Genomic DNA, 15,477 nt, shown 5'->3' with positions numbered 1-15,477 from the left:
TCTTGCAGCCTGCCATTGTGTGTACAGTGCTGACACAATGAAAGCCAGACCCCTCTGACATGAGCCTGCAGGGGGAGGATAAGGGAGGATGAGGGTACGCAAGTTTATGGGAATGAACGATGGGCTTAGTCAGGTGAGGCAAAAATGATGCTTGGCCTTGACCAGGCCACTCTTTCAGCAAAAACAGAACATATGTAATATAGGACTGTCAGCAGACTCAAACACATAGATGTCATCCATATCAACAAGTAGTGCCTTGACCTTGCTTTTCCTTTCAAAACAGGCTTTGAAGTCCTTGAATTTATTCCAATGTTATCCAGTCACAGCATATTTATGTGTTTACATATAGTCTGGCCTATAGTTTTTTTCTCCTCCTATATTTGCAAATGGATGTTTGCCTTGTCGTCTCCGAAAGATTCATCTGATTATCAAAGGTTGGAAAAGGAAGATAGGCTTTTCCCAGCAAGGAATTTCCCCTGCTTTCTTGCCTCTCCTCCAACTTTTACTGCAGGTCCAAGTGTCTTACAAGTTATGTTGTAATGCCGCAATTATCCACCTATCTACAGCTAATCATGCATGTCGCATTCATTATGATTTTTTACGAGTCGAAGGGGAAATGTTCTCAGCCTGAAAGCAGTTTTTTTTATCCTTTTGTTTCTTGTTTGCCAGTATACTCTTAAGTGCTCCAAATGGCCAATGAATCTTGTTCTCAGACAAGTGCTTGATTACACATTCTTTTTGTAATACTTATGAAAAGGAATGATGTTCCCCATGGACTTGAAGAAAGAGGATATTTGGGGATATTAAGTGATAATCATTATGTAACAAATCTTGAGACCCACCTGTTGTTATCTATCTTCATGTATCTGCCTTTCTCTCCCTTTCTCTCTGCCTTAGATGTGGATGAATGCAGTAAAGACAATGTGTGCGTCCGGGGGGAGTGTCTCAACACTGACGGCTCTTTCTTGTGCCTGTGTGAGGCTGGCTTCAAGTTCAACGCTGACACGGCTGACTGTGAAGGTAAGGACAGAATAAGACTCCCTTATGATCTTCTGTGTATGTCAGAGCGCATGTCGACCCCTAACTCAGACCTGAGGATTCTACACACTGTGCAAACCAACATGTCAACATTAGCTGTGTGATCGTCACGCTACATTTAGGCTTAAGCGTACCCGGTGATTGATCATCTATAGGCAGTGAGGACTGGGCTCCAGCGACAGTGTCCAAGCCTGGCTTAGAGGCTTTCCACCATGATCTCAGGAGTGAGGGGTGCCTAGACTACACATAGATTACGCATACATACGTGGCTGGAGCCCTGAACTCCCTCTCCCCTGAGGTAGCATGAATGACCCCATTGTGAGCAGGAGGTGTTTCTCCCTCTGGAACGTCTCCCTTTAGCTCCTTCACAAGTTCTTTGGTTGCTGAGACAATATTGTTCTTGGCCATTCCTGTTGCCTGCTGCGTTTACTGAGGACAGCTCCACCACAGGCCTCCTGGCCGACTCCCGTTGAACAGCCATTGCACTGGAAGCAGAAGAGGAGTGGAGGGAATACGAGAGTGCGTGCGGGGGTGCACGCATCCGTGTTAGTGTCTGATTGCACATGTGGTTGCATTTGTGCCTCTGTTTGTCAGTTAGTAACCAACATCTGTGTGCGTCTCTCTCTTTCCCTCCACAGACCAGAATGAGTGTAAGGACTTTGGAAGCTCAGTGTGTGGTACCTGGCGCTGCGAAAACACCATCGGCTCCTACCGGTGCTTCATGGGCTGCCAGCCTGGCCTCGAGGGAGAAGACGCCACAGACTGCGGTGAGTGGTCAAACCGCATAGAGTTAAAAGACGAGCACACACAATTACGTTGAGAAAAAACAGGCAGATTTGGAGGCTTGTCTTTAGACTGAAGCAAAAAAAAAAAAAATAAGTTGAATGCATTGTGCCTATTTTTGTTTAATTTCGGCTGTAGTTAAAGACAGAGAAGAATGTAGCCTCGAATCAACTTAGCACTCCACATACTCCTCAGGACTCTCCCCCTGTGCATAGATAATGATATCTGTATGGCATTCAGGCACAATGAGGCTGGTGTGAATCAAAAAGCTATCGGGTACTCGAGGGCCGGGCCATGGGGGAGACGAGAAGAAGTGGCCCCTGAAATTGGGGCACTTTAGAAAAAGGAGTGCACTGTCACTGGAGGCGGTGTGTGGGGCCAGCAGCTGATAATGGTCTCATCCTCCAGACAACGGAGCTAATGGACTGTTTCTGGCATGGACACACAGTGGAACCTGATCACCACTGTTCTCTTTTTGAGAGGGGATAAGATTGTCCGGGCCTTTTTCTACTTTTCCTCCACATTGTACAAATGCATGAGTTCAAACCTAGCCAGTCACCTGGATTCACTGGCTTAGTTTGTGCGCATGCTACATCTGGGCCCACAGCTCGCCAACGACAACATGACATCTCCATGACCAGCAGAATGCACGAACCTTTCTGTGTTTACTGGCACGATTATACACCTTGGGCTCGAGATATTAATGTGGCGAGTGAGTTTATCACTCTTTATTTTGTGGCGCAGCGTTGCTTATCTTTGTCGCTCTTAGGGCACCGTGAAATAACAAGTTCTGGTTTATGAGGAATATGGGAGACAAAAACAAAAGGCCAAATATTTTCCTTTCACATGAAGACAGAACCAAACAGTCACCGGCGGAGAGTGACAGGCGCGGAGGGGAGCGCAGTCTGAGAGCATCCGAATGGAATGATGTGTTGGACTGCAGTGGAGGCTGTGGGTGTTTGCGGGTGATTGTGTGCGTATGGGTGTGTGTGTGCGTGTGCGTGTGTGGTTTAACCGCTGGTTTTGTGAATCCCTCGCTTGTGTGTTTGTGTTAGAGAAGGAGAACCAGAGACCGTAACCATTGTAGAGATGCACAAATTCTCATAGACGTGGGTTTTTATTGGACTATGAAAGGATAGGGATGAGGGGAGAATATGCTGATCATATTCCATCACTCTGTACCTGTGGCTGCCTCCTCACTGTACTTTATGGTGGTGGCTTAAGAGTGGCTTTAGTGTCATATGGGCAGATTGAAACCAGCTGCTGACCTCCGTTCCTTTAGTGTCAAAACACTACTAAGCAGCTCATAAAGGTTAAAATCAGTGCCATGTAATGTGCTATGAGTAACACTGACATTTCCTGTAGAGCATAATGGAATTTTAAGGCGGGACCTGATTTAAACATTTTCATTGTCCCCTATTGTGCCACAAAAACTCCCATATTAACCCCTTTCTATAGGTGCCCCGTTATGACCATGTTCCGCCCGTTGCTATGTTGTGACAAGATCTGTTCATGTTTTCACTAGACCCCACAACAAACAGCCCAGCAATACCTCACAGCCTTTGGTTTTTAGAACCAAGCCCTCTCACCCTCAGAAGCCCAGCGCTGCACACAATAGCGGCTTGTTTTACCTCACGATTGCGAATCGTGGGAGATGCTGCCGTCACCCCAATAAATGTCCAGGGAGGGAGCTCAATTACTCTGAGGCATTTTTGTCTGCTTGTAAAAATCATCAAATATTTAAGAAGAGGCCAGACACTGTAATTTGCCGTTTCTGCGAGGGGCGTTTTATTTTTACTCACTGGCCTTCGAAGGGGCAGCGGTTGTCTTTGGCTCCGCTTGCGGCACTCATTTAGATTTAGAGGCCATAATACAAAAGGGGAAAACAGGGTTTTTTCCACAGCAGCTCGTCGGCTGCAACTGTGCTGCGAGGGCCGTATATCTGCAACGATGCTGTACACGGGGCTCTTTTGGGCACGTGCAAAAAGGCTGTATGTGCGTAGTCGCAGGTCATTGTTTTTTAGCTTTAATTCACCATCATGCTCATAAATTCCACCCAGCTATGCCTAGTCTTTAATAAGGCTTTTCCCAAGGGCGGAAATTGTCTGTGGTCACACTCTTGCCAACCTCCCTCCTCTTTAAATGTATAGGAATCTAAAGACTTTACCATGTGTGTGTGTGATCACGCTCTCGCTCTGCAGATGTATGACGAGGCTTTTTTACACACACACGTGATGTGACAGTTTGACCTCCGCTGTAGTTAACCCAAGACAGGTTGTAGATTTTGTGTCAGATAAAGTGCACAAACGTGCTCTCCTGAAAACAAATACCTCACCTCATCCTTGCCCAGTCGCGTGTGTGAAATAACCTCTGCATATGGGTCCAATCAGACAAGGGGTTGCCCAGAGAATATGGGAGAAGTGTGGGCTGTGGAAGGTGAGCCAACAGTCACTGATTCCTATATACTAGCCTGCCACCATGTGCTCCAGATTAACACATGGCATAGACACCCACACCATAAACCCCCCTACTACCCCCTAACCGCAGCATCACCGGATCCAGGAAGCGGGTCCTCCTGGGTCAGCCCATTAGGATAGGTGCCTATTGGACACCTCAGCTACCCCCACTTCAAGTGAACTCCTCACCCTCTTCAGTTCATCCCCCCGGGCAATGTTACAGCTCTGCATGTGTCCTGACGTAAGTGATTATCATATGGAAAGGCAACCCCACATCCTGCTCGTGTCGGCCTAGCTCTTGATGGAGTTATCTCATTTTGTGTTATTCATTTTTTCCCACAAACAATTAGCGCTGGGATCAGCAAGCTGACTCTCCACTTGGAAGACAAATCTAGATGGCTGGGCAAGTAACGCTGCCTCTCACACTCCACCCACCAGAGACAAACAAAGGCCATTCAAATAGTTTTGGACTCCATGCTCTCATTCCTCCCCAGGTCGATGCTTTGATTGCGTCTCATCCCAACATGTGGTTTGCAACAGATTTTGTTCCGTGTTACACATGAATGAAAATCTGCCTGTAGACACTGATTATTTTATGTATTAGTGGAAAGCTTTCATCACCCTCCTCCCAGACCTCCCAGCTGGCGGCAGCTTTCATATCAAATTCCACTTAAGCTCTTCACACTAGAGGAAATGTTACTCAAACTGATACATAATACTTTACACCTTACTCTCAGAATATGATCGATTGACCTGCGGGAACATTCATCTCAAAAACATATTTTTCAATAACTTGTAATATCCACTTCTACACCAGTTTGGCATCTTGAGCCTCGGCTGCGAAATGCAAATTCAATGGGTTGGCAGTTTTCTGTATGTGTCCATCCATTCTCCGTTTATCATTTCGTAGCCATTTGAGCCCACAAGTCTATTCTAGCAATCCTTTTCCGCCTTTCCCGTTAAAGGTTTTACAAACGACAAAGACAATTTTGTCTCTTCAGTTTTATTAGCTCGTGGGAGCCCCCGCTCTGACCCCGGAGGCACGTTAGAGAAGCGGCCAAGTCAGGACAGCAACACTGACAGAGGACTTGTCCCCCAGCAAGCCTGACAAAGTAGTTGCCTGTGTTGGAGGGGAAGACAGGGCCCTGGCCAAGCACACTGTTCAAATCAAATGGCTTGTGGTTTTTCTGGCCCACTTTCACCAGTGGATACATCCTTTATGAGTGCTCAGAGGCTAAATAAAACTGGTTTAGACAATATGTGAATGACTGCGCTTTGCACTCCATAAACCAGTTTACTTTCAACGGTGCCACTGGATTTGACTTTTTGTCCGAACTGACGTCCTTTTCCAAAATGAGGCTTTTAGTTGTTGGGATTTTATTGCCTGCATTTCCCCCCTGATTTTCTTAACATTTGAATCACTCCAATGAAGATACTCTTAGTCATGGAAACTCTCAATGGAATGGTCATAGAGGGTTGTTATGAAACTAGAAAGTCAACAAAAAGTTGAATCATGCTTCTGATAAAACAGACACAGTGTGTTGTCCTAATTTCATTATTGCAGCTCATATCAACTGTCTGTCATAATGTTCTCAACTTAACGACTAGCGGGGAAATATACAAGCCATGACTTAATTTCATCTCTGACTGAATTTGCTCCGTGTTTTTCTTAACTCAAAAGAACAAGATGTGGTTTCTAACATGAGTCGTGGAAGAAATTTCTCATAAACTTATGGTCAAAAGATGCTATTACAGCCCAAAGAAAGATTGAAACAGATGAATAGTCCATTCTGTATCCACGCTTACGCTATGAACAAGAAAACACTATGAACGATTCGGCAGAACTGGAACACATAAATGGTGGTTTTGTGATCCTGAAACAGATTGAAGAGGTTAGCACTGACCAGTGGCAAACCAAGCTGACCAGAAAACAAATTCACATGACTTAAATGTGATCATTAAATTCTGATTGTTTTCTAAACTATTATAATCAAGCACTCAAACAGAATCACTCTCTGGTCTCTCTGCTATTCTCGAGACGCCAATAAAAAAATTGCTAACAAATGTTGCCTTTTAAACAGCGAGTGGTTGGAAATCAGCAGTGCTGTTACATTGTCCAGTGTTAACAGCTTCAACATATCTCTCTCACACACACACAGTGACATATAGCACGTTGCCTCACCACTGTTTTAATAAACTTGATTTATGATGCATTGCCACATTTGATCCTGAAATACCATTTTGGTCCTAAGCTCAGAATCCTTTTTTAATACCATTTTTAGATGTACAACATTCCAAACGCATTAAAATTGGTTTTAACATGTTCATCGATTAGGATGGGAGTCAACTTGCTGTTCGGGGCCCTCAAAACGCCTCTTCTTGCCAAACCTGAAGTCTCAGCCATCTTTCTCCAACTTCTTGGAAAGTGTCTGCGTGACTGCTGACTGTGGGCAACGTGCTTGAATCTCCTCCATCTCCAACACTTTGCCACCATCCCAGTGACCTAAGTGTCACTTCTCACTCCATTGGCACAACCAAAGACCAGTCACTTGCAGTCTTCCACACTCCATTTCACTCTTGCAGACGTGGAGAGAAAGTCTCCCTGAAATGATTTACAAACATCAAAGTTTGAAAACCCTTGTAATGAATTGTCTAACCTGTACACATCTTTCCTGGCGTGTTATGATGGCAGTGATTTCTCTTGTTATTGTAAGGTCACAGCGTTGGCGATGTTTATTTTGGAATGGTAGCGCCGTGTTTACCGAGGCGCTTTGAAAGAGAGGGACATTGTAAATATTAATGTTGTGCTCACCTCTCTGTGTGCTCTTCGCCTTGCAGATATTGATGAGTGTGTCAATGAGACCATCTGTGGGAACCACGGCTTCTGCGATAACACAGATGGCTCCTTCCGCTGCCAGTGTGACCAAGGCTACACCAACCCGCCAGGAGACATGAGCAAATGTGTCGGTGGGTGACTGGTCTTTAATAAATATTCATTGTGCATTTGTTTGGAAGGATAAGTGTGCTGGTAGTTGTAGTTTTTCTAAAGATCCTACATAAACACCAAAACCATCATATGAACTTGTACGATGAAACACATTTCTTCTTTAGACTAGAGCATCAAATGTGTACATCCACGTCTGAATATAGTCCCCAACGAATGCTCTATTTACATCTGTTTGACTAACATTTGCTAAGAACTACATTTCCCAGATGTTTGAAGTCATATTTGAAATATTTAGCCTCATTTGGATTTGAAAGAATATATTTGTGACCCATTTTTTAAGGATTTACATCTTCATAAGTAGCTGATAGGCTTGAGGTTGAGAGGCACAGATAGAGTACGAATGTTGGAGACTATTGAGAGAAAAATGTGATGGACTATGATATAGTTATCTTTTATTTATTATGTGTGACTGCTTATACTATTTGGTCACTTTTATTAATTGTATTTTAAATATCCGCATTTTGTACATAGAGAGATACATTGATTTCTTCCAAAATTCTGGAAACCACCATACAGAATAGGTCCTTCTCTTTCATCGCACACATTTAGAGTCTACAAGGATCACTCCAACAACATGTTTCTATAATGCACTTTTGAAGTAATTTTTCCTGTCAATGGACATGAATTACTCTTCGAAGAATGAGATGATAAAGATTATTTTGTGTGACCTCGCCACAACCTTGTGGAGCGCATGCCTTTGCGTACGTGCCGTGATCCGACTCACCTCACGCCTTCCTCTCCTGTCTCTCCCAGACGTGAACGAGTGCGAGATGAGCTTGGCGCTGTGCGGGGAGGCCCTGTGTGAGAACTTCGATGGCAGCTTCCTGTGCATCTGCCCCAACGACAATGAGGAATTTGATCCCATCACCAGCCAGTGCCGCTCCCTGGGTAATGGAGCAGGACTAGCACTCACAGTGACCCACGGGACTTAATTCTCCATCCCATCATTGGGAGACGGAGTTTTCCCTGATTTAATGAGCCGTCCCTCATTATCCAAACAAGGGTGACGAGGTGGACATGACTTACTACACGTCTCTTGACCTAGCTGTTTCCATTTGTTTTATAGGCTAGGGTTATGGCTACAACAATTTCTATTCATCTAATCCCTTTAACGAATGATGAAGTAACTCCTCCAGGAGAGCCAAGTCAATACCCAAAGGGCCTAGTTACCGTAAACCTATTTCTTCACAAGACAAACAGGGATTTGACGTAGCTATTGGCAATTAGCGCTAAAGACACATTGCCCTCTTCTCTGCTCAAATTTTCTGAAGTGCAGAGGTTACAGATATGCAACGTATTGGGATTTGAGTCATGGAAACACCATCACGTCTCCGGCTTGATAGGCGTGTGTGTACACAAAATTGGGCGTATTTACATTATTAAGCGGCGCGCTCTCGGCGGGGATGTTTTTTCTTCTGCCTGGGCACTAAACCCCAGCTATGCCTTTGTGTACCTTTTTGCCACATTCCGCTGTTTGCATTTGACGTGTGTTAATCAATCATGTGAGAGTGAATGGTGTGTTGACTCACATGCCAGTGTTTCCATTTGGCTAAGCCTGCAGCTTAAGGGTGAAATGCCTGAGGCCCATGCCTTTGGACAAATGAGCAGGCTCAGCAGTGGCAGGCGAGGGTAATGCACTACCTGCTGGAGGCATGTGGACACACTAGATGCTGTCACTATGTGGTGATGATGATGTCTTTCTGACATGTAGGGTCTACTGTAACTTTAGACACAGGGAGATCAAGCCTCACTAGGGAGATTTGAGTTCAAGCTGTTGGCCCTCATATTAGCAAACCCACTCACCTCCTCTGGTGCCTTTATGTAGTTAACCATGACCTCTGACCTCCCCGTCCTAAAGAGCTGCTTCCTTTGTTCATCTACAGCTGATATTGACCTGAAGCCCCCTGCTGGAGTCCCTCCGTCCACTCCCTCAGGTGAGGAGAGGAAAGAGTGTTACTATAACTTGAATGACGCCAACTTCTGCGACAACGTCTTGTCTCGCAACACCACCAAGCAGGAGTGCTGCTGCACGGTGGGGGCCGGCTGGGGAGACAACTGCGAGATCCACGCCTGTCCTATCCCAGGAAGAGGTTTGTGTTGAGGCTATATCGGAATAATTCAGTGCATGTTATAATATGTGATTCCCATTTTTTCCATCTTCTCTCTCACTAATGAGTCCAATTTTGTATTTTCCAGATGATTATAACCAGTTGTGCCCTCATGGCAGTGGATTATTACCCATGCCCGTTTCCTCTACGCAAAATCTGGGAGAACAGCAACCGTACATAGGTACTCACTCACATGAATACCAATTTGTTTTATTGATATCCCTGAGCTTAAATAGCTTCCCATCCCACAGACGGGTGCAATGTCGGCAGTCCATTTTACTTCCACCTGCATAAACCTTTAAAGCCAGATAAACAGACATAATGCCTCACCATAATTAACAGACTGTCTCTACAGCAAGCCACTACTTAATGGGATGCCTGCCATCATACCTGACTAATTACTGTGGCCATAGTGTTTATAAGAAGCTGTAAATACACACACACTGTGACCATAGTGTGTTTTAATGACGTTTAAAGCTGGGTTCCAATATTTTAACTGTCGTTAATTTCCATCTCACTTATGTAACACCGAGGTGTAAATCTCTCTCTCCCCTCAGATGCGAATGAATGTGAGATGTTTGGATCCGACATTTGTAAGAACGGACGGTGTTCCAATCTCTTTTCTACCTATACCTGCTACTGTCGCTCCGGCTTCTACTATGACAACATCCGGCTCGAGTGTGTGGGTAAGAAACTGCTTCAATATTTTAGGGTTTTTCCAATTGGAACAAACAGGTCAACTCAGATGTCACTGTAGAAGTATTTAATTTCATTGAAACCATATTGAAGATGATTGAATGTCTCATACCATCGTTAAATGTAGCACCTTTATAATTGTAACCATGTTCTTAAATTTTATGTTGTATTTTCTGTGTCTTTGAAAATGTGTTTTTAGACTACGATGAATGTGGGTTTGGAAACGCCTGTGAGGATGGAGCGTGTGTGAACACAGCCGGGTCTTTCAACTGTTTCTGCAGTCCTCCGTTTGTCCTGGACAGCACACGCCGGCGCTGCATTAGCGTCAACACCACAGAAGGTATCGCTACGTAACGCAGACCTGTAGTCCTTGGGGCTGAAGCAATTAATCAATTAGCTGATCGTTTTTTACCAGCTGAATCTTTAGTTTATACTTTTACTCCATCCTCATTCTATCTCCCAGAACCTTTAGAGCCAGATCACGATGTGAACATGGATATTTGCTGGCAGAATCTGGAGGGGGACAACATGTGTTCAGAACCCCTCCAGGGACGCAGAACTACATACACTGAATGCTGCTGCCTGTACGGCATCGCCTGGAGTGGACAGTGTGCGTTCTGTCCCCGGAGAGACTCCGGTGAGAAACACGATGCACATAAGTCAGCGATTGCACTGTGATTCCTCTCTTTGTGTTTCCGACATCACCGTTATTAACATCCAAAATCTAACTCTGCATTCAGATGACTACGCAGTGATGTGCAACCTGCCTCGCAGAGGAGGAACAGACAGTCTGCGAGAGAGGCCCGGATATGAGTATGGTCTTGAGGGGCCAGAGGATCCCGTGGAGCCTTTTGTCCCTCCATACTGGGACAGTTACGGCAGCCATGCGGGACCCTACGACATTCCTGAAGGCATTCCTCTCTTCAATGACAACGATTACAGCGTTCAACAGCCACCTTCACGTGTCCCCATTCAACGCCCACGGGAGCAGCAGCCGCGACCAGTGGATGCCTATGCTGGTGGGTAGATGCTAAGGTTTTCATCCACGGCTGTTTGAAGGCTAGAGCATTTTTGTATGATATCCTGTATTATACATCCTGGTGTAATAAAATACATGACTTTCAGTCATAATGCCAAACATCACCAATATTTGTTCTCTAAAGAGGGCTCATACCTGACCAGTGATGTGCAAAGTCAAACTTATCAGTCGCGACTCGCAAGAGCAAAATGGAAAATAACAACATTAAAAGTACAATCTTGCATTCAAATGTTTATTTAAGCAATTCTCTATAATGATCACCTCTACCATAATGATTGTATTTAATATTTTTATAACATATAATGACTATGGAAAACAATGTCATGTAGACTTATGACGCAAATCTGCTTCACAGAGCTTAATAGTGATTTCCAGCTGTTTTGGTTGACTCTCACAGCTCTCATAGCCAGCTGTTTTCATCAAAAACCTCTAAAACCAACTTGTACACTACCTGCTATCTATCAGCAGCAAAAAGCAGACAAAGTTAGCGACTAGCTGTCGAACATATGAAGCAGATATTTCCTTCATTAGTTGGTAGAGAATGAAAGCCGAGCTAAAAGGGAGGTGGTCAGAAACACAGCGCCAAATGATGCTAAATGTTGGACTTCTAGAAAACAAGGAGTTCTTTTTTTAAATAATGATATCCCAAAATCTTCATTTTACATGTGCTTTCTTCCATGTCTCTGTGTCCAATCAGGGCACTACGACAGCTTTGAGGGTCTCCGAGCAGAGGAATGTGGAATCCTGAACGGCTGTGAGAACGGCCGCTGTGTTCGCGTGCGAGAAGGCTACACCTGTGATTGCTTTGACGGTTACGAACTTGACCTAAACAAGATGGCCTGTATAGGTGAGTTGTTTTCCCCGGCATCCTCCGTGCGTTTCTCAACAGACCACCTACACGCAGACTCTGTGTTCCAAGTTCAAATGCTCAGGGACTTCCTAGAATCAACAGTGAATCAATCGCTACATTTCATCTCGTTTCAAAATGCGGTGTTGAATCTGGAAATCAAACCGCGGTGTACCTTTTGGAGCCAAGGCTTGGATTAATTTCAGTGAGGTAACCCTTCATGCAGTATATCATCCAGCTCAAGGAGAAGTTTTGAATTTAACAACCTTGCATTAAGTTAATGTTTTATGGGAAACTAATGAAAGCATTGTACTTCTCCAAACCATCGCACGTTACCCTTTGGTCTGAAATTCCCCAGTCACACTCTGCCAAGAGTAAAGAGGCCTTGAATCTTAGCCACTCCACGTATTACATGAGATACTATATCTTTTAAGTGTACTTTGTTTGTTTTGTATGAAAGTGAAACTGTCTCTTGATAATGAAATGCTCTGATTACTGTATTCCGTCTGTGTGTGAGCTTATCAGCTCCAAGGCCAGACGTTCTCCCAAAGAAAGTGATTGAATTCCAACCGTGTGGAAACACGTGGGAGCTGCGCAGCTCGTGCCATGCCTCGTTTTATAAATATCACCACTTGCATTTTCCCCAGCAGAGCATGACATAAACAGAAGGAGGGTCATTTGAGATGTGCTGCTTGGAAATGACAATCAGACCTCCCCTGCTGATAAAGGGAAAGAAAATCACTTGAAGGCCAAAAGGGAAACATAATCCAAAGCATTGTTAACTTGTACCATCATTCTGAGCCGTTCCGTGCTCAGGACGGCTGGCGAGTCAAGTTCACATCCCATCCAGCCCGACACGCAACATGACGTCGCGTTTGATTAAATTGATTGAACTTTTGTGGGACTTATTAAAACACCCTCGTTTATTGCTCACAATTTCAATAATGTCATCTCATTTGGTCGACCTGGAGCTTTTGATCATATCACATGATCTTTATCAGCACAAGGAGTTTCCTCATTTGTCATAGAGTCGTAGGGCAGCGACTAACGATTATTTTCATTATCAGTGAATCCACTCCATTCCGTTTTTTATGAGCACTTAAAAGGCCGACTCCATCTGCCTTCTATTTTGTGTTTTTCAAATGGAAAAGCCCACTCAGTAATACGCTGTGACATCGCTAACAGCACAGGTCTTGGTGAAGGATATGATGACATCTCCATATATTATTATGCCTCATCATTTGTTGCAGCAGCTACTATGGGCTACAGACTAATGTCATCACATATGAATGAAATGAAAGAGTCTCAGCTTTTCAGTAAAACCCACGTGATGCAGTTCCAAGAGTGTTTAGGTCCCCCAATATGCAGAAATATTCAAATACACCATATTTTTGAAACACATGAAGCTGTATGACAGTGTGTTCTGTTGGTTCTCAAGAGTCTCCCCTTTACAGATATCCCCGCTGTCTCTTTTATAGTCATGGGCACTTTATGCTAAAGACTTGTGTGTCCTCATGGAACCCATTTTCAACTCCATGTGCCGATGAAAGTCATGGGATATGATAGAAAGCTTTAAAAAAAACAAAGGAAGAATGAAAGGACAAAAAGAAACAAAGAATATAGCAAAGGAAGCTAGAAAGAAAGGAAGAAATATTAAAGTGAAATCAAAAGTAGGAATTCATTGAGCATTCCACTATCCCACTCCTCATATACCCATAAGGCCACTCAGCAGCAGATGTGGCCCAGGCAGCTGTTTCAGCTGTGAAATCTCCCTGTTGACTAACTCGTCACGTCTTCTTTTCCTGCAGACATCAACGAGTGTGAGGACATCAGCGACAAGGTGCCCTTGTGTCAGAACGGGCAGTGCACCAACACGGAGGGGTCATACAAGTGCACATGTCTGCCAGGCTTCGTGGCCTCCGCAGAGCCACACAAATGCATCCCAGAGATCCCGGAGTCTGGGCTTGTGGAGAAAGGAAACTGAACCAGGCGGCTGGCTTTTTCTGCTCCCTCAAAGATCTCCTTACACCCCTCTGCCCTTTTCCCCAAGGGCCTGGCACTAAACCTCCAACAGTAACGCTTAGACGTCCAAACCCGTTTCCCTACACTCCACATGCAGACACAAACACGCACACACTCGCATTCAGCACAGAACACACCTACACCCCCTCATACACATTCAAGAAGACCAGGAATTGTGCAGTGAATGTATTACATGGGATTTAGTATTCACCAGATATCCATTTGCCTTAAAGGGATTTTGTGGACTGATCTTTTTTTTAATTCAGTAACCCCAGGCAATTTGATATGCAGATATATTTTCCACGTTATTTTCTCTGTCACTTTTTTTTTTTTTTTTTGTGTTATTTATTTCATTTACATGACGGGCCTCTGCAAACTAAGAAAGCAACCTATTTCAGAGGGCATACTTGATTCCTCTTGTTTTATTTGTCTCACAAATTGACCTCAGAGACAAGCGTTGGGAGATAATAAATGTCTTTTGTAAAAGAAGGAATGTCTAAATCAGCCACTCATAAATCAGCCTGTGCCTCACTGTCAAACCTCTCACTCAGTCGGTGTAATTAGCGTTTACCTTGGACTAAACGGATGCCAGGGTTCATCAGAAATTCGGAGAATGAACTTTTTCTCACAACAGCCTTTCTATTCTATTTAAGATTAACCACAAGCTCACATTGAAGAAATCTCTGGACCAAGAACTGAGAAGTCAACACAGCCAAACGAACACATTAAAAAACCGTCAGCCTTTACATGGACCTGGAAAGACTGTGGATGTATATGATGATCTATGTAATGTTTTTAAAAAAGGTGCAATAGGTATAACCAGCCTTCCTCTGTTTGACACCATTGTACAATCATAATCCCAGCAATTAACTATACCAGCAAGGAAACGTGGACTCAGTTGCTGATCCCGTTTTTTTTTTAACAGTATTAACTCGTTTTATACTTCTTTCTTTCTTTTTTAAGAAAACATATGTACACCATAACTTATCAAAGTTTGATCTTCTGAAACCACAGGAAGGTAGATCAGTTGGATTCATCCACAAATATCACAGCTTAAAGTGAAAGATGGGTTTCATGTACCAGTGTCACACAGGCAAAAGGATCTCTGATCTCACATCAGACCATTCCCATGTGTGCATCTCTGAATGCATAGAAAGACACACGCTTCGTTGGAGAGGTTTGGTATATTTTGTACAGATCTAGTACTATGTATTATTATTTTTTTTGTTACATATTCTCTTAATGCATTATAGCAAAACCAATATTTTGTTTGACATAAACCAGAAAATGTAAGAAAAAATTTGGCATTATAGCTTTGTAGATTTATTCATGTCTGTAAAAATGTTTTTTAAGCATATCTTTGAGATGTATGAGGAGAGTGGCTGACACTGTACCAGAGGAACTGTGTGTATACCCTGCCCTGTGGAGCAGACAATGAAATATATTTTTTGGAAGTGGCAGCACTGTTCTAATCACAGACA

The 15,477-nt window shown here is 43.8% G+C and overlaps 1 protein-coding gene across 2 annotated transcripts in view; it reads left to right on the top strand.

Moving 5' to 3' along the window:
• LOC311016554 (latent-transforming growth factor beta-binding protein 2-like) overlaps positions 1 to 14,955 on the top strand; it is a 78,340-nt gene extending 63,385 nt beyond the window's left edge. For both annotated transcript variants that reach the window (XM_084014310.1, XM_084014309.1), the window contains 12 exons: positions 898 to 1,020; positions 1,677 to 1,805; positions 7,116 to 7,244; positions 8,038 to 8,172; positions 9,168 to 9,374; positions 9,481 to 9,573; positions 9,950 to 10,078; positions 10,288 to 10,428; positions 10,552 to 10,725; positions 10,829 to 11,107; positions 11,825 to 11,974; positions 13,783 to 14,955. In XM_084014310.1, the coding sequence (XP_083870436.1) occupies positions 898 to 1,020; positions 1,677 to 1,805; positions 7,116 to 7,244; positions 8,038 to 8,172; positions 9,168 to 9,374; positions 9,481 to 9,573; positions 9,950 to 10,078; positions 10,288 to 10,428; positions 10,552 to 10,725; positions 10,829 to 11,107; positions 11,825 to 11,974; positions 13,783 to 13,958 (1,865 nt within the window). In that variant the 3' untranslated portion in view covers positions 13,959 to 14,955. The remainder of the gene's footprint in view (positions 1 to 897; positions 1,021 to 1,676; positions 1,806 to 7,115; positions 7,245 to 8,037; positions 8,173 to 9,167; positions 9,375 to 9,480; positions 9,574 to 9,949; positions 10,079 to 10,287; positions 10,429 to 10,551; positions 10,726 to 10,828; positions 11,108 to 11,824; positions 11,975 to 13,782) is intronic.
• Positions 14,956 to 15,477: the final 522 nt, after the last annotated feature.

The sequence above is a fragment of the Eutrigla gurnardus genome (assembly GCF_963514095.1).
Source record: "Eutrigla gurnardus genome assembly, chromosome: 7".
Classification (NCBI taxonomy): Eukaryota; Metazoa; Chordata; class Actinopteri; order Perciformes; family Triglidae; genus Eutrigla; species Eutrigla gurnardus.
The sequence above is the reverse complement of the archived record's forward strand: the minus strand, read 5'-3'. Positions and strand labels throughout refer to the sequence as shown.